The 24,105-nt window shown below is 37.8% G+C and overlaps 1 protein-coding gene across 6 annotated transcripts in view; it reads left to right on the forward strand.

The window, feature by feature from the left end:
- Positions 1-24,105, forward strand: part of DGKB (diacylglycerol kinase beta) — a 365,482-nt gene that overhangs the window by 57,123 nt on the left and 284,254 nt on the right. For 4 of the 6 annotated variants that reach the window (XM_052801099.1, XM_052801089.1, XM_052801081.1 and 1 more), the window contains exons 3-4: positions 14,521-14,597; positions 20,505-20,525. In XM_052801099.1, coding sequence (XP_052657059.1) covers positions 14,521-14,597; positions 20,505-20,525 — 98 coding nt within the window. The remainder of the gene's footprint in view (positions 1-14,520; positions 14,598-20,504; positions 20,526-24,105) is intronic. The other 2 variants (XM_052801108.1, XM_052801127.1) reach the window with 1 other exon arrangement.

Raw genomic sequence — 24,105 nt, forward strand, 5'->3', positions numbered from 1 at the left:
CTATCAAAACAAAACAAAGATATTGGGAAGTAAAACCAAACCTTAGAACACCTTCCCCCCACCCCTCCCTCTTTTCCCAGCTCAATTCCACTCCCGGTTCTCTCTACCTCCTCCCCTCAGTGGTGCAGGGGAACAGGGGATGGGGGTTGCAGTCAGTTTGTCACACATTGTCTCTGCCGCTCCTTCCTCCTCAGGGAGAGGACTCCTCACTTGTTCCCTGCTCCACTGTGGGGTCCCTCCCATGGGAGACAGTCCTTCACGAACTTCTCCAATGTGAGTCCTTTCCGCGGGCTGCAGTTCCTCACAGACTTCCCTGGCGTGGGTCCTTTCTGCAGGCTGATCTTCAGTCACAAGCTGCTCCAGCACAGGCTTTCCCATGGAGTCATGGCCATTTTCGGGGCCCTGTGCTCCACCGTTCACCTCCATGGGCTGCAGGGGGACAGCCTGCCATCTCACCATGGGCTGCAGGGGCATCAACCTCCTCAGGCTCCCCTCCTCCCCCTCCTTCTTCACTGACCTCAGTATCTGCAGAGGGGTTCCTCTCACATTCCAATCCCACTACTCACTACCGGTTCCCCTTCTTAAATACGTTATCCCAGAGGCGCTACCACTGTTGCTTATGGGCGTGGCCTTGGACAGAGGCAGGTCCAACTTGGAGCCGGGGAAGCTTCTAGCAGCTTCTCACAGGAGCCACCCCTGCGGTCCCTCCCCCGCTACCAAAATGTCCCCCACCATGCCACACAAACCCATAACAAGGAGAAAGATACTGAAAGTCTGATCATGTAAGTAAGTGGAAGTAAAATTAACTCAGAGTTATGCTCGCATTACAGTCGAATTGTGATTAAGTCTCACACAGCTTTAAAGGAACTGGCTTAACTTAGCTATTTTTGATACCTCGAGTAAATTTTTGACACAGAGGAAGTCTGTGTACTTTTCAAATCTGTGAAATTGAGGTCTGTGCTGATCCAACTGTACTTTTATCTCTATGCCTATCATTTGGGTATGCATAAAGGAACCACAGTTGCAACTTTTGACTTCAAAGTAGACAAAACCTTCCCTTGGTAGAGACATTTTCAATGTATTTGGTAATGACCTGTAGGATGAAAAAAAAAAAAAGAGCTTTCCAGTTCATTTAGAAAGATCTGCTTAGACTTCACTGAGGTGAGAAAGCCAAATGATTAATAGGTGTGGAAATTAGGCAGCAGGAATGTGTTCTTATGAAAGATCCTGTTGTTTGTCTATTGTTGTCACCAAAGTTTTTTCAGTCATTGTTTTTAAGATCTTACTCTGAAAAATTCAAAGGTAGAAGACTACTTGATTTGCCTTACACTGTCATTTGAACTGTAAAAGGATGGTATTCTACTAACCTTAATATAGGGGTTTTTTTGAGAACTGGAAAGGGCAACAAAAGAAGATGCTGCTACTGGTGTATTGGGTTTGCCTCTAGTAAGGTCTCTAAGGTAACTGGTTTAAGGACACTTATAGCAACAGTTGCTGCTGTAAATGGAATCTGCTGTGCTGTGTTGTTAAAGGAAAGACAGACTCTGCCATGTTTTATTTTAAAGATTCCCATCCTACTAGGCCATGGCAAAAGTCCTGAAATCTTGTGTTCATCATTACAGCAACCTCTATAGCTTTGTATTTCCAGTGGATTTTTATAGATGTGAGCATATTATACAATAGTATTCAAAACAAAGATAATAGAAATATCTTGAATAAAATATTTGTTATAATAATAAAATTTGCTTGACTTGAGTCAGGGACTGGTTCCACTCCTGGGCCAAACTGTTGGTTAATTATCCAAATAAATTTCCTAGATCACTAATTGATTGGCTAAAAAAACCCCCTCGTGAATGTTAGAAATGCATTAAAGATGATTTACTGTCTTGGAAATAGCAATAAACCCCAAATTAATACAACTTAACTTTCAAAGTTTTGTACTTATTTAACAAGTTCTTTATCTTATTTGGCACAGTTCTTGGTATTGTAGATAAGAAGCATTCTTACTATATATGTATTCAGAACTCACAGAACTTTGTTTTACCCTTCACTTAGTTATATGCATTTGTAGTATAAGCTGCATTTTTCCCAGTTTATTTGATGGGGGTTTTGGTTTGTTGGGTGGTAGGTTTATTTCATGATGTTATTGTGTGTATCTTTTTTCTGTACACTCAGTGACTAAACTTGTTTAATAAGTAGGAGTCACTTGACTTCCATCGTTTTCACATGGTGCCTTCATAATTAGGTCTTTGTTCATTCATTCTAGTATATTTATCCAACAGCCCATCATGAGTGTTTTAAGGCAAAAATCAGTCTAGATCTGTAGTACTTCTTATTCCTTTCTTAAGACAATTCCCTTTGAATAAAGGTTCGTCTTCCCTATGACTCAGATTTGCTGAAAGCAATCCCATTTTGCATTTCCCTAAAGTAAAACATGGTGATTCTTTCAAAGACAAGGAGGTAAGCTTATAGGGCTGGACAGACAAGTTTTAAAACACAGATATCTGTGTACTACTGTATTCATCACACAAAAACTATTAATTGGTGGTAGCACACAAAAGAGCAAACATCTATCCTGGGGAATAAGATTGGAGAAAAATGAAGTAGTGGGAAAATATAAATGAAGAACAGATTGATGGGATAAAACCGTGGAAAACTGATTATAGGATAATTTTAGGATTAAAGGTATTTCTGAGGGAATAGAACAAAGGTGGCTGAGAAAACAAACAAAAAAGAATATATAAATTATTAGCTGAATAGGGAATTCCAGAAAGTGATAATGGAGAAACAAATAAAGCTTAAGGGAGCAAAAGGGCTTTGGCTTCTAAGCCTGTAGGGGGCAACTAACCCAAGTGTATTAAACTGCTTAAATTATATGGTTAAGCAGATATTGTTTAGGCTGATTAGAGAGCTCTGTAGACTTGCTTGAGGGAGCTACTTATCTGAATAATGTTACTACCTTGCCAGGTAAGTTTCCATGAAAATGTAGTCTTCCTTGGAGTGTCCCTCTCCGAAGACTGTATTTTTTAGACATGAAAATGTAGTTGGATAAAGTGACAAATAGTCCTGGTAGTGGGGTTTAATGCTGCCTTTATCAGTGAACTATATTATAAGGTTTATTCTTGCTTGCTGTCTCCTTAGAATCCTGGAATGAGCAAAGAGTTATCCTATTCCAGCTTTTGATATTAAATTGGGAAGGTGGAAGATTAAATCCCTTCAGACTAAGGCAGATACAGAATTCAGGTCTAATGTATTTGTAGTGAAAAGGAAATGATTTGAGATGCGTCGGGCAAGGATAAGTAGAACACAGCTCTCCAGAAGTGTAAACTGATCTGATGAGCTTTCTTTTCCTTGATGTCCATGCATAGTACTTCTGTCCTGTACTCTCTGTTTCTCAAGTATTGTCTGTTATGGTCAATATTGTCCGTAAAGTCTCGTAAGAAATTAATGAGATAAAGCAGTTAATTAATAGGCGAACGTATTTAATGCTGACAAAATAAAAACTTGATGTAGCAATACTGTAAAAGACCTGTTTAACAGTACTGAACTTGGACACAGAGCTGGCTTAGATGGAAACAGAATTTTTTAAATTTTGAACTCCACAGCTAGAAGATTTATGGAAGTAGTATTCGAAACATATTTATTTCTCAGAGCAATCAACATAAAGCAGATTTCCCAGAATAGGTTTGCAATGGTAATTGTTAAGTTAAATGAGCATATGTTAAACTTAGTTAATGTGTAAAGCTATATTGCAAATATTGAGTTGCTTTGCTGTAGTAATGGAAATAGGAAAACTCCCAATCTTCCTAATATATAATTAAGACAAACTTGTAGCCTCTCATCAGTCCTTTATTTCATTAAACTTCAAGTTCCCAGGCATTAGGAGATAAACATTATCCCAAAAGTTAGATCTTGAACTGGAGTTGAGACTTTTGATTTTTACTGCTCAATCTGTAGCCTTTTTTCTTTGAGTTTTATTTTTTAATTCTATCCATTTAGCAGTATGCTTTTTCAGTAGCCTTATAAGGTAGCTGAAGGTGTAAATACCACAATGGAATCAGTCTCTGCATCAGACCATGCCTTTGTAATTAAGCAGTGGTTGGGAGGCTGTGACTCCTAGGCAGATGTCTACTTAGCAACTCATTCCTATGGACAGCACAGCTGTTATTTTTTCAGTGACTAACTTTAAACTTTCTATGACGTTAATATTTCCACAGGCTCAACACCTGTGGAAGATTGTATCCAAAATGGAATTATGGCAAGATTCTCAGCAGAAACAGTGGAAAATTAGAGCTGCTGTTGCAGTGTCAATACGCTCAACACACACAAACTTAAAACCCCTCTACAAAGGAAATAAAAATTGGAGAGGCTTTTTAGCTTTATGTAAGCAATAATGATTGTTGAATTATTATTATTATTTTTTTTTAATCAGGGGTATTGAGTCATGCACTTTCAGGCAATTTCTTATTATGTAAACTGGAGCACAATTTTAACAAATATGAAATATTGTGTAAAGCCCCAAGCGGCCAAATCTGCTTATGCTGTCCAAAGATGTATAGAATATAGAGAAGACTTTTTTCTCTTTTTCTTCCCTAGACTGTATATGGCCACCTTAAGCTAATTTTTACAGAGATTTGATAGGTTAGATCAGGTGATGTCTTATTGATTGCAAAAATTGATCTGAATTCACCAAACTGAACATATGTGTATATGTGCATATATATATAAACTAAAATGCAAGGGCTTGGCAACATTGTATGTGCGTATACAGTATATATATAATTACATCATGTGGCGTCTCCGTGTCCAAACCTAGTCAGGCAACAGAGAATTTTGGGCATGCCAAAATAACAGTATATAATAACAGTAGTACAGTGTTCAATAGAGTTTTTGATAGTTTTGATTGCCACTGAATGTTGAAAAACTTTTGATAGAGTTGTCAAGGCTTGTTTCTCTGAGTCTTGGGAGAGAACGAGCTCTTGTGAACACTTTTTGAACTGCTCTTCACTACTATACGAAGCATGTGATCATGAAGAACAAAAGTTTAGGAATCATATTTAGAACAGACAAAGGTCAAAACAGCTTATTACCAGTACATATCCTCAGCAAGTGCAGGAACCTTCATCATTTGTAGTTCAAGATGCCGAGCAATGTGTACTTGTGTTGCTAATTCTTTTAGTTTTATGGTCTAGGTAAGTATTTGACTATAAAGACTTTTCTCCAAGATAAACTGTAATAGAGAATCATGATTGCAAGAAGTGCAGATTTTGTTTTTAAATAACATTTCTTTGCAATAGTAAATACATCTGCACTGGAAGATAGGTGTGTCTTAATGGATCAGAAAACCATAAGACAAAATCAAATTGAGTTGGATTTTTAGTTTTAAAAATAATCCATTGATTCAACATTTATATTCCCTAATTCATAAGACAATAAATTACTGTATGTTAAGAAAATTACTTTAGGTAAAAGTCAGAAGAAGTATTGCCTCCAACGTTAAGAGCTAAAATTTCATCTCTGAAATACAGTTTCAATACATAGCAATGTCAAGAACTGGCACTGTATAAACCTTTACAGCTTTGTAAGAGGAACAGTAAAATGAATGTGATACTTTGATAAAGAAAAATGGTAAAAAAAAAAAGTTACCATTAAATCTTCCTGCTTCAAGAAGAGTACCAAAGCATTTCAAGAATTGTCTGTGCTGCATGGAAGAACGGAAGAACCGGATGTAGCTTTGAAATTATGTCTTGCAATGAAACAGGGGCTTTAAGGCATCCTGCTCATAAAAAAATGAGAGGAGAGGGGAAGACAAATGAACAGAAAAAAAACCCAAACAAACCAACCCCCAGCTGCACAGGGCAACTTATACCACCTGAGGAGCTTCCCTCAAGCTCTTTAAAATAAAGGCAAGCAATCAAAAGAAGCCATGGTGCCTTGGTAAAATATGTTGCTAATTTTGACTCACCCTCATGGTGAACAGGTGAAACATGTTAGCTTAAACTACTTTACAGTTTCCCTTTGCACAGTTACTGTATTTCATATGATGTGTCATAATTTAAGTGGTAATGTAAATTCAAACCCACAAGTTTTAACATCTTTGTATGCCATGGTATTGCGTAACTGCTTTGGCAATTTGGGATGTATGTGGAAATATGAGAAACTTGTGTACCACTTTTTAGTAAGTATATGTTGAAGGAATAAATGGGGGAGCGAAAGCTTGCCAACAGAAAAAAGATCAGGCATAAGAATAATGTGTTAGGTAGAAATAAAGTATCTTGGGCCTATCTGTAGAGGCTTGGAAAGGTTACATGGTAATGCTTTCTTAATTGTACTTTTAGCATTTTTTTATTTTTGTTATTTTGTGGACTTCTGTAAAATATTAATAGGTATCTACTTCCATGTTAGTTGGAAAGTTTCAAAATATCCCTAATTTCTGACAGAGTATGCAAAATATTTAATTTTAGGCATGTGTGCAATCCAGTGCCATTTTTACTTCACTTATTGAGCTACTTGTTTTTACAATAACTGCAAAAATTATTTGCTTTTTTTATAGACCTGTGTTTAAGTACCTAGCTATGTAAGAATATACCATATGTTCATATATCTATTCAATAATTTTTGAAGCCATAATTGAGTTTAGGTTAAATAGGTAATGAGTTCAAAGTATAAATATTAAAAATTATAAAGAATAATTTTTGGGAAAATAGAAACAAGTAAACTACTGTGGTTTTTAAAATGTAGATTTCAAAACCAGTACAAGTATTTTCAAACTTACAAAGCCATTTCCCTGTTTATGCTTAAAATCAGAATTAATAGGTGCTAAATTTCAAACCAAACTGATTTGATTCTTCAGTTAGAAAGTTAGTGCTTAGAGTTAGTGTTTGGGCTGAAATATGTTGTCAATAGCTTTACTTCATTAATTTAATAGAGAATGGTTTTATCATCATTCTAATGGGAAAGGTTATGAGCTGGCAGCCTGTATCAGATATTGTGACCAGCTGTAAATAAACAGGAAATGAGAAAAGGGAAAGAAGGAGCCACTATGTTACTTGCTGAAGGTTCGTATTAGTTTTCAGGCTCAAGCGGGGTGGTGGGATCTGAAGGCTGGAGAGGTCTCCCGAGGCATCACCTCCTTCCTTGTGTCAGGGCAAGCCATTTCTGAAGTACGGTGCATTAACTATGTGCACAAATACTGCATTTTGAAGCCGAGTATTAGAATGACTTGCAATATCATGGTTTTCTCATCTCATGAACTTAGGATGAGGGAATGCTGCCGCCGGACCCTGAGGGTACTGCCAGGCCTGACTGTCCCTGCCCAAGCCTCCCCTGGGCCTCTCAGACCCTGCCTATGGCCCAGGACCCCATGCCACCCCCTGGGGCTGGCCAGCCCTGCTCTGGCAGCACCACAGCAGGGCTGATCTCCAGCTCCCCAGAGTCGGGCCCACCCATGGGCTGACAGCCTCGGGCTTGCCCCAGCCCCCAGGGAGGTGCTGGTGCCCGGGCCTGGGGCTGCTCCCTGGGCTGCCCTGCTCCCGGCTGCGGCTGATGTGACAGGTCCTGGCTGCCAGGCCCTGCCCTGCTGCCCCGGGGGAGCTGCGGGATCCCGGCCCCAGGGAGCCCCCAGCCCTTGCAGTGCCCTGACACCCTGAACCTTCCTCTCAGAGATGCACTCTGAGGATCTTTCAAACTGTTTCAGCCTTAATTTTCTGAATGTTAGGAGACAAAGGAGTCCAAAAGAAGCTGAGTAAGTTTGCTGTAGTCATTTTAAAATGTAAAAGATGATTAGTTCTTTTTCTTCTCAGAATGTTTTTAAGTACACACAGGAATTGCCTGCAGTTCCTCTCAAGTCCTGGAGTATGTTTTGGTCCTTTACTTATTTCTTCCTTTGTCCTTTACTTACTTCCTCCTTTCAAAGCTTATCCCACTAGCAGACAAAAATTAAGCCTCCCCCTACTCCTCCCCACATCCCTGTTGTTTGCCATATACTTTCATTTGAACATCTGCTCTAGGGAGGTGGGATTTGGTGGACATTTTTTATTAATGTGGACTAAACATGTGCTGGCGCATGCAGTCAATATTGCTTTTTTCCACAAAATTCCTTGATTTTCTCCGTAAGTATCACTTGGTACATAGCAATAGGTATAATGGATCAATCTTCCTCCTTGTGATGCTGGGGCCCAGCAGGGAGGACAGGTGAAGAGGCAGCTCCTGCATCGGGCGTCAGGAGGAAGACATTGTCCTTGCAGCAGGAGCTGCTGTTCCCACCTCCCTCAACCTGCCTCTTCTTCCACCTCCTCCATTCCCCGTTGCAGAAGTCAGTTGCCACCGTATTTATTTAGGCAGCATCATCCAGTTCTGCCTGTGTTTCTAAGAAGCTTTTTCCTAATTGTTTGTCACAGAATTCAGTGGGAATGTGATTTGCTGGAGGGTGTAGTCACTCAAATTCTCCAGGTTAAGGAGTATTACCCAAACTATTGGTAGCAACTAATGAGGGGAGCTCTCCCTTAGACCATTGGACAGTGATTGCCTTCCCAGCCTGGCCACTCTTTTCAAGACCGCAGTAGGTTTTAAATTCTAATTACAAGAAAATCAAATTGAGTGTTTACCCCACTTAAGGTTTTAAATGTCTGTTTCTTTTGTGAAATTTGCACAAAAAGACCACTTTCAAGTCACAAACCAAAACCGAGGCATGATGCTTTGCCAGCGAGCCTGCAGTCGTATGTATGGGAAGCATAGGACATGTACACTACTGCCTTCTGCTGGTTCAGTGTCAGCCATCAGGCGTCTCTTACCAACACAGACATGCTGCAAGACTGAGTCATGCTAGGTAAACAACTTTTTTTACTGGAACAACCTATTTTGTTGGAAGGGGAACAGTTTTTACCCTTTGGTGCTGCAGACAGATTTGTTGGCAGGCTTAGCCTTTTTAACATGCTAGTATTTCTAGACCAGTAAAGCTTTGGATTAAGCATAGCTATAGCTTGAGCAAAAGCATTATCCAGTTCTCTGACTAAAATAAAGTATGCAAAAGGAAAAAAAGCTATGTGTATAAATTTACATATATACACATGCATTTTTGTATGGTTGCATCCACAAAAGAAAGAAAAGTCCATAGAAGAATAAGAACCCATATAAAAATTGCGATGTCAACCGAGTGCTGGGTTTTTCCCCATGCTTCTCATAAGCTTATCTATCAAGCAGGGCTTTTGAGTTTGAGCTAGGCTTTGTTGGTATGCAGAAAACCATGTATTGAAGGTTGCAACTTTTTTTTTCTCAATCATAATAAGATGTATAGAAAATCTCTCTGGAACTTCTATATATAAATTCTGAACTTTTGACCATGGTAGAACTTAGGATGCCTGTGATATTTTTCATATTATATAAAGTTTGCAAAAGGGAAATAGAGGTAGAAAGTGGTTATTACTCTACTTTTTATTGTAGATGTTAAAATTAGTCACGGTCCAGTAAGTATCCAAGTTACTATGAATTTTGGTTGAGACTGAAAAACATATAAGGGAATTATTCATAATACAGTCATCATTTTCTAGTGCTTATTTCCCTTTAAATTGTAAAGCAGTTTTGTGTATATAGCATGTGATTTATGCTGAGTTTTATGTTATAAGTCTGTCTCTTTTTTCTTTTTAAGAAAAAAAATCTTTTTCAAGGATTTTTTGGGAGGATGGGGAGATGTCCTGGTTTTGGCTGGGATAGAGTTAACTTTCTTCCTAGTAGCTGGTATAGTGCTATGTTTTGGGTTCAGTATGAGAAGAATGTTGATAACACACTGATGTTTTCAGTTGTTACTAAGTAGTGCTTATGCAAAGTCAAGGATTTTTCAGCTTCTCATGCCCAGCCAGCAAGAAGGCTGGAGGGGCACAAGAAGTTGGAAGGGGACACAGCCAGGGCAGCTGACCCAAACTGGCCAAAGGGATATTCCATACCACGTGATGTCATGTCTAGTATATAAACAGGGGGGGAGTGGGGCTGGGAGGGATTGCCACTTGGGAACTAACTGAGCATCGGTTGGCGAGTGGTGAGCAATTGCATTGTGCATCACTTGTTTTGTATATTCCAATTATTTTATTATTATTATTGTCATTTTATTATTGTAATTATTATCATTATTATTTTCTTCCTTTCTGTTGTATTAAACTGTTCTTATCTCAACCCATGAGTTTTACTTTTTTCCCCAATTCTCTCCCCCATCCCACTGGGTGGGGGGGAGTGAGTGAGCAGCTGTGTGGTGCTTAGTTGCTGGCTGGGGTTAAACCATAGCAATGTAGACAAAGTGTGTGGTATAGGCAAGCTTTCCTTGGTTTGTGTTTTCTGATTATGGGAGAAATGGTACACCATATTCCAGTCTCAACTGTGCTCAGTCTTCCTCATCTAAAGTTGAGTCATTTTAAAAAATGAATCATAATTTTTAATGTGGGCTAAATCAAATGGTTTTGAACTTAGTATGTAAATTTGTCTTCAGTTATAAAAAGTATCTTTGTTAGGACTGAAAGACAGGTAAGGAAAAATCAGACACTTTGACACTTTTACTGTTACATATGCAGGTTTCGTATTTCTAGAGTCGTCATTTTAATTGTTTTGCCTTTATTCTGAAACAATACAACATCAGCCCAAGTCTCATCTATGTATCTATTGTTTTGGAGTCTTTATTTTAAAATAGAATTTCTGCAGCACTGCGTGGAATCCAGGTACTTTTCTCCCACGTACTAGTAATAGCTTTTCAGTTAGCAGTCTTCCACACCATGCCTAGTCTGTTTGTCCTGCCCCAAACTCACTGGAGCATGAGGTGGGAAACTACTTCTTGCCTCATCCAAGGAAAGCTCTGATTCCTGGGTCACAGTTGCCCTTTTTCTCCTTCCACCCCCTTGGCTAAATGAACACTGGTGCATTCTATCCAAATTGCAACAGAAGATGGGTTGAACAATAAGAGTTTAAATCCATTCAGGCAGAGGAGAGAATTGAAGGTCTTCCATATTTTGAGTGAATGTCCAAAGCGCTGGGCTAGTGGGTAATAAAAATAATAAAATTGTGAGAACAAAAATAGATGTTTCATGAAACAGACTTTATATTTAAAGCTACATGAAATTCATACTGTGCTAGCTATAGCTTTGCAGGTAAGATGGGATTTAAGCACTGCAGTGACAGACTGTGTGCTATATCTACACATATTTAGAAACTGTCTCTCTTGAGGAGAGCTTGGAATACAGAGACTTAGACAAAGAAGGAATTTGTCCTTGATTTTAAAAACAGGTAAGAGTAATCCGTTGGAGTTTAAGACCATATTTGTATGTTAACATGAGTGGTGCTTACGGATTTAGTGAGACTGCTCACAAAATGGTAAGTTGGTAAGTTATGCAGAACATCTGTACTTGTAGGTAATAGTGAGAACACATGTTCTGGTTTGATGCTTGTGTTTACACCACCATTTTCCGGTGAGTATGTAGATGATTTGGATCAGACTAAATAAACTGTAATGGAACCCATAGCATTGTTGTTGTTTCCTTGTTACTTAGGAAAAAAGTTAGGAAAACTTCCTAGTTACTTCTGTGTATATTTTCTGGAAATTTTTGTCTGTTTTGGACAGAAAGCATGTACTTGACTTTCTTTTTTTTTTTTTTTTTGAAGTGGAATTGAGAACATTTTACTGCAGTTTCTCATTTTTATTGGCATAGACCTTTCCAACACAATGCCTCTTGTATTTCTTTCTTTCTTTTTTTTTTTTTTTTTTAAATGTGATCCCCAAGTAAGAGTGAAACTTGAAAATTACCCTATTATTCATATCCCTTTAGGTCAACTTATTAGAGATGGAACATGTTCCTAATACTAGTTTGCCTACTAGAGGCTGAGGAAGGACAATTAATTTTTCTGAGGAATGTCAGCACTGTTTGAAGAGTATGCATGCAGAAGATTGCCAGTTGGCGTTTGACTTCAAAATATTGATAAGTCATTTTGAGCATTTTAAAAGGTCTCTGTTCATGTTAGTTTGGATACTGTCACATGAACTCAAAAAATGATTGAATAACGGTGAACAAAAGATTGTGAAAAATGGCTCTGCCTTGGCTGTGAAATGTATGTCATAGTGCTTGTAATAAATACAGCTCCTGTCCAGAATGTGGAAATCTCTTGAAGAGTTTTGCTGGACAACTAAAGCAAAATTTACATCCACAGACCCTTTTTTCTTGACAGTTATTTCAAGCATGGAATTAGCTATGCTTTTTTGGATGTGACTGCTGTAAGCTCATGCATGGAAAAGGTGAAAAGTTGTATTGTTGCTGAAATTGTCAAGTATCATCAAGACAGAAAATATTCTCTAGGAAGAGTATGAAAATTAAAAGCAAAAATTTATTTTTAATAAGTAACATAACAGGTTTTTAGTTTTAATTATGGTTGCATAGGCATAATAATCATTTAAAGATGAATAGACTATATGGCAAAATAAGAATGAAAGAAGCATGGGCATTGCTGGGAGAAAATCTCAAGACAGTGTTTTAAAACAGCTAGGGAAGTGGGCCATTTCTATTTTATTTATTTATTATTTCATTTGTATAATAAAAGGTGTGTGAGGAGACCTTGCTGTCTTTCTATGTGATGTGCGTTTAACCTCTTTCCTCCAAAGTTCAGTAAAATCCTTTTTTCGGATGAGGTACAGTCACCTCTGTCATACATCTGCTTATCTCACACTGCTGCTTTCATAGTTATTGACTTCATTATCATAAGATGCAATGATTTTTGTATACAACCATGTATATGACTATTGAAAAACATATTGAAATAATAGACCAAGTAAAAAAGAATTTTTTGTCAGTCATCAGTTTGTGTACTTGTCCTGATCAGTAAGTATCTAACCCACCAGCTTCTAAATACAGTTCCTAATAAAATTTATTTCTTAACATATTGATTTATTCCTTTTTATAGTTTTTTGTCTCCTTTTCACATGAAGTTGTAATTATTTGCTGTATTTCAAATGACACAGTAATAAGACTATAGATGACCTTATCAGCTAAATATTTGCTGTGATTGCCTATGAGACCAGCTAAACTCTGTTACTTACAGTTGACACTGACATTGAAATACATCTGATTAGTGAAAATAAACTGTTTTATTGAGGCCACATATTGTGTTGGGTGTTTTCATTGAAGAAAATGTCATAAAATGACAAACATTGGGAAAAGCAGTTCTTATTACAGTCTAAACTGTGTATGAGGGTAGGGAGGAAACAACTCCTCCAGCACCTCTTGAAACTGAATTTTACTGGTTTATCCTGTTTATAGCTGTTAAGAACTGTTACAAAGCTATTTTTCAAGTCCTTTGCTCCTAAATTTTCTCCTTCTAGGTCACATAATTTACTAAAAGTACTTTTTAGAGTCAGGTTTAAGGTGCTGAATTTCTTTAACTTTGTAAGAACTATTACAATGCTGTATTTTTTTGATATAATTAAAAAATCAGTAAGACTAGGTCCTAATATTTGTAGTTTTAAGTGTCTAACTAATTGCTCATGTGATAGTGCTGTTCTTGATGCACTCTTTACTTCTCTCCTTTCTTTCCAGGTTTGTTGTAGAAATAAATGTGCAGCCATTAAGTTTAGCTGTTTTCTTCTGTAGTGCATCTGCTACTCATTACTAGTTCACAGTTTACTTAAGTGTTGTGGCCATTATGCACATTTAACCATTATGCACTCAACTACTGCATTTTAAAGAAAAAATTGAGTTACAATTATTTTTGTTGTATTGCTGAGATATTTTAAGGTGGAAAAGATGGTTATGTGCATGATGTATTCTAAGTGAATCTGAGTTTAAGGGTTTTATGTAGTGGCTACTTACTGAAATAACTGTTTTGTTATCTGCATGTAGACAATTAAAAACAAATTGAAAAGGTTAGACATATATCCCTGCTGCTGAACTGCAGGGATTTTGCACAGCTCTGTTAGACAAAAGTTGTCCTAAAGTTACTTTAGTTGACAGTGGTTAGAATATCTTAGAGGTCTCCAAAAATAAAGGTTTGAACAGCAACATTTGTTTTCTGTGACGTGAGTGTAGAAAAATATTTTTTTTCCTTCAAGTTTCCCCTTTATCTTGATATTCTCTGGCGCCTCTGACAGTACCTCTACTCACTGGCAGGTGTGCTAGATGAGACTGAGTAGCGCTGTTGGGAATGACCATGTTCCGTAGATGACTCGGGTTTCAAGGGCAAGAAAAGTGGCTTGAAATAGTCCTTGCAAACAACTCCTACAGAAATATGCTACTTAACAATAGTTAAGGATTGGGTCAAAGAGTGTTTGTTTCTTAGTGTTTTGTGTTTACTTGCTGATTTTTACAGTATTTGGTGAGAGGGTATAGTATGTTCTCATTTTCTTTGTGCCCACAGCTCTCATACAGCTAGAGAAAATTACTAATGTGCATTTAGAAAAGCTATTAGCAGTTTGGTGGTTGTTTCTTTACTTACAGTTCATATTATGTAAATCAGTTTTCTGTATTTTCATTTTCTCTCTCTTTATTCTTCATCCAGATTCCACCAAGAAAATTAAGGATGTCTTAGAAGAATTCCATGGCAGTGGTGTGTTAGCAAAATATAATCCTGAAGGGGTAATTCATCCTCTTTCTTCAATGGCCAGAAATGTTGGGGAGAAATATTTATAAATGTTGTAACAAATCTAAGTATTTGAAATAGAAGATTATTTGTAAATCAGCTGTTTGGGGTATTTGAAACTGTTTGGAAAGCAAAAATATGAATATTTTGAAGGCCTAAAAGTTTATAAACATCACATTAGACAGACCTGCTTAATAATTTACATAAAAACACATTTTCATTTCTAAGAATTAAACAGACAGACACAACCCCCCCCCATCTTATGGTAAGGTTAACATGCTTCCCAGTTATTTTTAAAGATTGGAAATGTTAAGCATAATGTCAAAAGTTAGAGAAGTAAAATATGTTGAGTTAAGATTTATTTTTAAATTCTGTTTCTCTTGTGTTGTTTCTGGTAGTGGGATCCCCATTATTAAAGGAGAACTTTCTTCTGATGTTAGAAAACAAAGAATGCAGCTGGGGAAAAAAAAAAAGTGTGTGCATTGTCATTGCAGATTCACTACTAGACAAAATATTCTGGTTTGGCTGTAGAAAAAGCTAGATTGTTTTCTTTTGTTATCCTCAATTGTAATTTGTATCTGCTTAGCACATCCTAATAGTGTGATTCAAAATGCAGCTAAATAAAAACCTGTTTCAGTAATGTTTCCAATAGTAATGTTTCTAACTGTGCTTGTATTACGTAGAATTCAGGATAGAAAAATGTGCTAACCATTATGAAAACTACTTGATCTTACATTTCAGGATCTAAAAGACAAGAATTATTGTTAAGTAAGGTAGTTGTAACTCTTTTAAGTATTGAAAAATTATTTGACTTGACACTGAACTTTGCAAAGCATAGTGCTGGTCATTTTAGTTTCTGGGGAAAATATTTTATAATTCAGTAAAATAGTGTAAGTTGATCTTGTAAATGATCATCTTAAATCTGCATTATTTTAGTTAAATAGAATCATAGATTATAAAAGGATGGGAATGCTGTGAACATCTAATTTATTCTCCAATGTAACATAGGCTGTAGGACCTCCCTTAATTGATTTTTGTTAGAATGTAGACGTGTTTTTGGTTTTTTTTTAGAAAAGTGTGAACCGTTCATTTAAAAACTCAGTGCTTGCTCTTTTTTTTTTAACTTTTAACTTCTGCAGTTTTCTTTGTGTTCTTAGTGTATGTGATAAAGTGTTTTTAATTTATTATTCACATTTTTTCTTGAAATTCTTCACTTATTTTCAGTCATACAACTTTTTCAGTTTTGTGAAGTGTAACCTTTTAAAGTACAAAATAATTGTGCATTTTATGCATATTTAAATAACATGTTGCCATGCAGGTAACACATTATCAAGTTATCAATGTTGGTGTATAAACAAATCAGTATTTAAAGTTGTGAGATTGGTCTCTTAACAAAGTCATTCCTCCAATTTGGGAATATGTGGAGGTTGAGTCATGGCAAAAAGTGATCAGTATGGGCACCTGGGACAACTGCTCTGTCTGAAGCCAGGTCAGTTTGCAGAATTTGTACAAAGCTGGAATTAATAAACACGGTTGGTCCTGAGCTGAGTCTTTCACTCTGTATCGTGTTTCCCAGAGTTCTTCATTTCACAGTGATTTGTTTGCAGAATCCCACCAATGTACTGAAACATCCAGGGGTTATAGAGCAGCAAAGCACCCAAGCCAGTGAGCAGGATGGAAGGGGAGGAGTGAATGCAAGTCAGACACCCTGTGGTGGCTTCAGTGTCTTCAGCAGGGATCAAGCTATGCACTGCTACTGGGTCAATGTTGGACACAGGCTGACCCTGACAGCTTTTGTACTTTGCTGCCTAGCACTTAGGCTTCAGGGAGTGCAACATACGGAAAACACAGCTAGCAGCAAAGCTACTTTGAATCTAGTAGGATTTATTAGCTCAAGTTTAACGCCATAGGCTGCTGAACTGGAAGCAAAGTGGCTGAAATTTCCTCTGCAGTTGAGTGAAAATTCCAAGTCAGACAGAACTGCCTTTGCACAGGTGTGTCTATTTCTGGCATGCATTCAACCTGCTATGTGGATAAACTCTTTATAGAATGATTTACAAGTCGATTGTATCTGGTCAGATGAGGACTCCGTGAGTTGGATGTACAAATATAAATTAAGTCATTGTTATCTGTAAATGAGTTGACAAAAATTGATCCAGCTGAAATCAGTCATAGTGCAGCTTTTTACTTCCACATATTGTTGACAGCACTTCCTTTTTGTTATTGTGTTTTGTAGAGGATACCATCATGTTTCCATTTTAGCTATTTCCTAGATCATTATCTTATAAGCACTCCAAGTATTTTTCAAGTCTTGTCAATATTCTGCCAAAAGGTGGTGCCAGTTTTTTACCAATAAACATGTGGCATAGAGCTATGGTAGACTTAGCAGTGTGATAAATCTATGTACTTAAGAAAAAGCCTTAAGAACTTCCTGTTTCAAGCTTCTCCCTGCTTAAAGAGTTCAGGAATTTATTAGAAGTATTCCATTACTTCTATATTGGAGTTTTTATCACAAGCTGATTTAATGGGACACAAATAGCAAAAGAAAAGCTTTATACCTGAAGTCATCTGGTTTGTTTTTCCATTATCTTATATCTTGTTGAGTGAGTGGGTTTTGGGCTTAGTGGAAATGATGTATCTGATTATCAGAACATCATCCAGTATAGGGAGTTTATTTATGGAGCTTTTACTCTCCGCTTTCAATATAAGTGAGATGACTGAAACTTCTACAAATGCTACCGAACCTCTGCCCATCCACCTTCTTCTCTAAGTTAGTGTCAAATATGTAATTAAGAATAGATTATATACCTGATGCAAGACACATAGGTAGGTTAAGATCAGCCTCCTGGAAAGCTGTGATTTATAAATATTCTTTCCGTCATTTGAGATTTATTTAAATTAATTAATTTCAGCCATTTCACTTGGAGGGGAACACTGAATAGGCTAGCAAGAATCAGGGAAGCAGGTGGAGCTAAAGACTGTATCTAAGTGTACAGTAAGTACACATCATTGCGTGCTTGGAGTCCTAGCGTTGCCATCCTTTTTGAGGGATCTATTGGAGTGCATCGTAATTTTTTGTTTACCTGCTTACCTACTTACCATCTAGAGCTCTTAGGGTTAATTGGTGCATGAAGGGTGAGAGTGGAAGGTGCATTAGGGGTTGCAGTCAGACAGGCATTCAGGGTGCAATTTGGGTCTGCATGTGGAGCAGAGCAGTGCTCCAGAGTTCCACAGTTTGGATGTGGGTAAAAAGAATAAATGTGCATATGCAGAAAGACCAGGAAAACAAAAATTTCCAGGAAGGTTATGACAATGAGTGCATGACACAAGGTATATTCCATGATCTGATCTACCCAGAGAGGTGAAGCCCTGAGTTTGGCAGAATGTGTGCAGTCAGGTTGCAGTCATCTACCTGCTCCAAAGGATTTTTGCATTTTTGAATGTAGTGCAGATACTTCTAAGAAGCTTTCTCCAGGGTCCTTCTGATTTCTTGAGGCTTTAGGATTTTTCTAACTGAACTCTATGGATGCACCAAAGATAGGTCTGGTAACTAGTTTAGCAAAAGTCTGGCACAATCAATGCAATTTATGCAGAGAATACAATTGTATTTATAATTTTAAGGTAGTACCTCTTACTGGGAGGTAGTGGTAGCAGTTTGTGATTAAAGTAGAAAATTAATATGGCACCTTCATTAAAAGGAGTAAAAATTGTTAGAAACTAAAGCAACATATAATGATGACTTTTGCAACAGTGCTTGCTAGTTTTTATAGAATCATAGAGTCATTTAGGTGGGAATAGACCCTTAAGATCATCATATCCAACCATAAACCTAACACTGCCAAGTCCACAACTAAACCATGTTCCTAAGGACCACATCTACGCATCTTTTAAATACCTCCAGGGATGGTGACTGAACCACTTCCCTGGGCAGCCTGTTCCAATACCTCACAACCCTTTCAGTAAAGAAATTTTTCCTAATATCCAATCTAAACCTTCCCCGCCGCAACTTGAGGCCATTTCCTCATCTTATGGCTTGCTACTTGGGGAAAGAGACTGACACCCACCTTGCTACAACCTCCTTTCAGGTAGTTGTAGAGAGCAGTAAGGTCTCCCCTCAGCCTCCTTTTCTCCACACTAGACAACCCCACTTCCCTCAGCCGCTCCTCATAAGACTTGTACTCTAGACCCTTCACCAGCTTCGTTGCCCTTCTTTGGACACACTGCAGCACCTCAGTGTCTTTCTTGTAGAGAAGGGCCCAAAACTGAACACAGGATTTGAGGTGGGGCCTCACCAGTGCTGAGTACAGGGGGACGATCGCTTCCTTGCTCCTGCTGGCCACACTATTTCTGATGCAGGCCAGGATGCTATTGGCTTTCTTGGCCACCTGGGCACACCGCTGGCTCATATTCAGCAGGCTGTCAACCAGCACCCCCATGTCCTTTTCTGCCTTTCTTCCCCAAGCCTGTAGCATTGCATGGGGTTGTTGTGACCCAAGTGCAGGACCTGGCACCTAGTCTTGTTGAACCTCCTGCAACTGGCTTTGGCCCATCGATCCAGCCTGTCCAGATCCCTCTGTAGAGCCTTCCTATCCTCCATCAGATCAGCACTTCTGCCCACCTTGGTGTCGTCTGACACTTACTGAGGGTGCACTTGATCCCCTCTTCCAGAACATTGATAAAGATATTAAACAAAACTGGCCCCAGTACTGAGCCCTGGGGAACATCACTTGTGACTGGCCACCAACTGGATTTAACTCCATTCACTGCAACTCTTTGGGCCTGGCCATCCAGCCAGTGTTTCACCCAGTGAAGCATACGCCCGTCTAAGCCATGAGCAGCCAGTTTCTCCATGAGAATGCTGTGGGAAACAGTGTCAAAGGCTTTACTAAAGTCCGGGTAAACAACATCCACAGCCTTTCCCTCATCCACTAAGTGGGTCACCTTGTCACAGAAGGAGATCAGGTTAGTCAAGCAGGACCTGCCTTTCATAAACCCATGCTGACTGGGCCTGATCCGCTGCTTGTCCTGTATGTGCCGCATGATGGCACTTAAGATGATATGCTCCATAACCTTCCCCAGAACCGAGGTCAGACTGACAGGCCTGTAGTTCCCCAGATCCTCCTTCTGGCCCTCCTTGTAGATGGGTGTCACATTTGCTAACCTCCAGTCAACTGGGACTTCCCAGGTTAACCAGGACTGTTGGTAAATGATGGAACGTGGCTTCGTGAGCACTTCCACCAGCTCCCTCAGTACCCTTGGGTGGATCCCACCTGGCCTCATAGACTTGTGTGTGTCTAAGTGGCGTAACAGCTCACTAACCATTTCTGCTTGGATTATGGGGGCTTCATTCTGCTCCCCATCCCTGTGTTCCAGCTCAGGGGGCTGGGTACCCTGAGAACAATTGGTCTTGTTAAAAACTGAGGCTAAGGCGGCATTCAGTACCTCAGCCTTTTCCTCATCCTTTGTCACTGTTTCCCCCCACATCCAATAAAGGATGGAGAGTCTCTTTAGCACTCCTTTTGTTGTTAATGTATTTATGGAATTTATCATTATATTCACTTCTGATTAAGTTGTTCCATTAACAACTATTCTTAGCAACAAGTAATTTTTTATGTTTTTTAAAGCACACAGGGATGAAAGACAAACACTCTTTCCTTTTTTTTTCCCTTGGTTATCTGTCATTGCATGGTTAAAAATAAATTGCTTGCACGGTCTAATCAAGACTAGAATGCTGACTTAGAAACATTTTCTTGACATATGTGCTAATGCAAGAAAATGGGATACTCTATCTAATGTCTTAAACTTGTTCAACTACATCACTAACCTTTCAACAAAAAATAGTTCTATTATAAAAACAGAGCACTAACGTATGTGTGTTCTTTCTTTCTTTGCATGCGTTACAGAAACAAGATATACTTAATCAAGTAAGTAATCTCAATTTGATTTTTTTTTCCCCTTTTGTTATGTATAGGAGCAGTATCTTTTATTTTGTAGGCTTCCATTGAGATGTCACTTATTAATAAATACTGCATGTGGCTAGTCTGTCAGATAGTAGACAAATATTTAAAGCTGAGAGCAAAGTGCACTCTTTTTCTGCTAGAAGACTTTTTCGCTGGGTGAATTTCATTTTTGTCATTCACGGTACATAATTTTGCTAACATTAATTAAGAGGAATATGAAAAATAAGTTAAAAGCAAGTAATTAACTTGTTCCATATTTGTCACAGAAATTTCTAATTACTAGTGAGATCTCATAATGGTTTGTATTATTCTGAAATGACAATAACACATCTCAGAAAAAAATATTAAGTACTGTTGCTATAACCATATAATACTATATATATGTAGCAGGCTTAAAATTGCAGATTTTATGATTTGAATAAGGCTTATAATGTGCTTTAAGCAATTGTGACTTCACAGCAATTACAAGATAAATGGTTAAAGAGCTGATCATCAACCCAAGACTCTACTCCTGAGAAGCTGTAGTAGCTAAAACCAGGTATAAAAAATGGTTAAAGAGCTGATCATCAACCCAAGACTCTACTCCTGAGAAGCTGTAGTAGCTAAAACCAGGTATAAAAATGCAATGAAAAAAAAAAGCTAGGGAAGGACTAATGAAATGAACTAGTTTTTCTAATGACCTAGTTATTCTTCCTTTGTAGCACAGAGGTGTTAAAAAGCCCCTGCTCTTCTGTTCTGGGAAGAGGCAGCCAGAACATGAGAACACTTGAAAAGTCAAGAGAGTGAAAGGATTAATTTTGTAGGAACCCCTCACTTTCTAGGGTCAAGGGCCAGTTGAGCTTTTGGAGGTGTGTTACTCAGAGAAGTACTGTCTGTTCACAGAAGGGCTCAGTTTTCTTCAGATGACCAACATTACTTTTTAGTAAACTAACAGAGTGACTGCAATGGGTCCTGAAAGAGAAGGTATTCAGATTAAAGCAGTGTGTCTAGGTCCAGTCTTGAGAATAATCTTGTTAGTATTTTTGCTAATAACCTTGTCAAAAGAAGTAGATGAATACTGATAGAGTCAACTCACTAAACCAAATTTGCGAATTGTTGCTAAAATGGAGAAAAATCTGAATATTATACTGGAAAAGCTTGATGATGTTATGGAGTACAGTAAATGGAAATGGAATTAAATGCACTAGTGCAGAGTACAGTGTGGTGTACCCTGGGACTAGTGGCATTGTTAGATAAATTGTTATGTGTGGTAGTTGATCACAAGATGATTGCAAAGCATCATTGTGGTTTGGTCATGAAGAAGAGGAATATATTACTGGGACAGTGTAATGGTATTCCTGAGGCCATGGTGGTCTAAGAACAAGACAAGACTTGTAAGAAAAGGTAGTGTCTTAGGCCCGTTGAGATAAGTGGAAAACTAGTTAAAATTTCAAGCACACAGAAATACGGATTGAAAGAAGGATTTTTGTGCTGTTTCCCTTAGCTACATTCTTTGATCTGACAGAAGGTACTAATTTACCGTAAAGACCTTGCCTTATCCTATATAAAGTGAAGTATTTCTACTACAGATAGGAAGATTTACTCTTCTATAAAAGGTACTGCATAAACCACATCCTTCTGCCTTTGACCACATGATAGGACAAACTGAACTCAAATTGGAACTAATTTATAGAGGGATAAGTGAACTAATTTATAGTAGGGTGGAGAATTATAGCATATCTATTATGTAGGAGAAGCATGTCCCTCACATCTAAGAACCTGAGGACTAAGAAAGGATCTTGTATCTTTCTAGCTTCAAAAGAGAAAAATCTAGCAACTTGTGAGTATCACCAGCAGAAAACTCTACCCTTCAGACCCAGGGCATACTGGTTTTCTGGCTCTGTGGGCAGAATTTCTAGGGAAACAGCTTCCTGGATACCTAGAGAGTTGGGAAGCCTGCCAGGCAGAGATGCTGGCAGTCTGGCTGTAAGCCTGCTTTCTGTGGAAAGTGTTGAGGGCACAGAGGTGTAAAATGTTTCAGATAGTCAATTTCTGCTGCAAAACTGTTCAGTTTTGGACATTTTTTATGATCTTTAGTGGACCCTCTGTCTCCTTTCCTCAGTCTGTGCTAACATCTCTCCTTTCTTGATATCTTCCTTCCCTTTTGATACTTCCCCTCTCTGCCTTAAGATCCCATTTTTATCCTGTTGTTCTCTACTTTTTTGCATTGCACAGTACCTTATGTTTAAGCTTTATGAGCCTCATGCTGCTTTCATTTACATGTTACCTGTTCAATTCTCATAGTTTGTCAAATGGCTAACTCCAGGACTATTTTCCAGTTCTGATGCACAATAGATACTGTTTCAAAGAATTTTAAAGGAAAAAAGAGTTTATTTTTTTGTTTATTAGGGTACCACTATCAGTATTTAGATAGAAGTTGATAGAGAATTTTAAGCTGTCTTGATATTCAGGCCAGAGGGACCATTCTGTTTCAAAGAATATGCTGCTTAAAGCTACACCATTTTTAAAGGGAAAAAAAAAACCCAAACCCCCACCAAAAAAAGTGGAGGGTCACACTGGTGTCTGTTTTATTTTTAACATATTTTATTTGAAGAGTGACAGACTATTCTGACAACATTCCAGCTCTTCTAACAACATGAAAACAGTATAAATATGGTACCAATTATGGTCCTGAGTTATAAAGTATGAAAAAAGCTATCCTCATATTTTCATATTAATTTGAAATATCAGCTAAGTTGTTCTTTTCTAAAAGTGAAATAAACACAGAAATAAATTCCTTCAGAAAGGATACATTTAGTATATTTCTTGATTTTTATATTGCCATTAATGAATATTTAAAATTGATGCATTTTGGCACAAGTATACATGCAATGGTGCAATGTTTATGCAAAATTAGGAGTTACAACTATTCTGCTAGTCATCAGTGATAGATTTCATAATATTTAACTGCTAAGATGCTTTTAACATCAATGGAGAAGTGTTTTTCTGTGTTTTTAAAAGATTTTAATTTAATTTAATTTTAATTGTATTATCCTGTGCCTGCATTTAATCACTACATGTCTGAATTAGTATTGCAAAAGAAATAGCAGGGGAGAGGTATTTGGCTAATGGGTATTTGGACTCTGCAAAACAAAACCAAATAAAGACATTTTTTTAAGAGAACAGCAGTTAATGTTGAAATTTTGTTTAATTTAAAACAGTGAGAATTCTGAAGCCATCAAATAAGTGCCATGTTGGTGCTATAGTGTTTTTTGGTTTACATCCTATTTGTAACAGTTGGGTAATAAAGGACTATGTGGTGCTTGTAAACGGTTCTACAGGTGTTTATGTTACCTGGTCAGACACAGGGCAGGTCTATTTTATTTGCCTACAAAGGATATTATCTAGAAATTGCACGCAACGACAAGGCTTTAGAACAGCCTAATTTTCGTTAATTTCTAGTTTATATCTCTAAACACATTTAACTTACTGTAGGTTTAGTCAGGCTGAATTAGGAAAGACAGTTTAAAGTGCTTTACCCAGAGTATTTAATTATGACTTTTTT

Source organism: Harpia harpyja, chromosome 1, assembly GCF_026419915.1.
Source record: "Harpia harpyja isolate bHarHar1 chromosome 1, bHarHar1 primary haplotype, whole genome shotgun sequence".
Taxonomy (NCBI): domain Eukaryota; kingdom Metazoa; phylum Chordata; class Aves; order Accipitriformes; family Accipitridae; genus Harpia; species Harpia harpyja.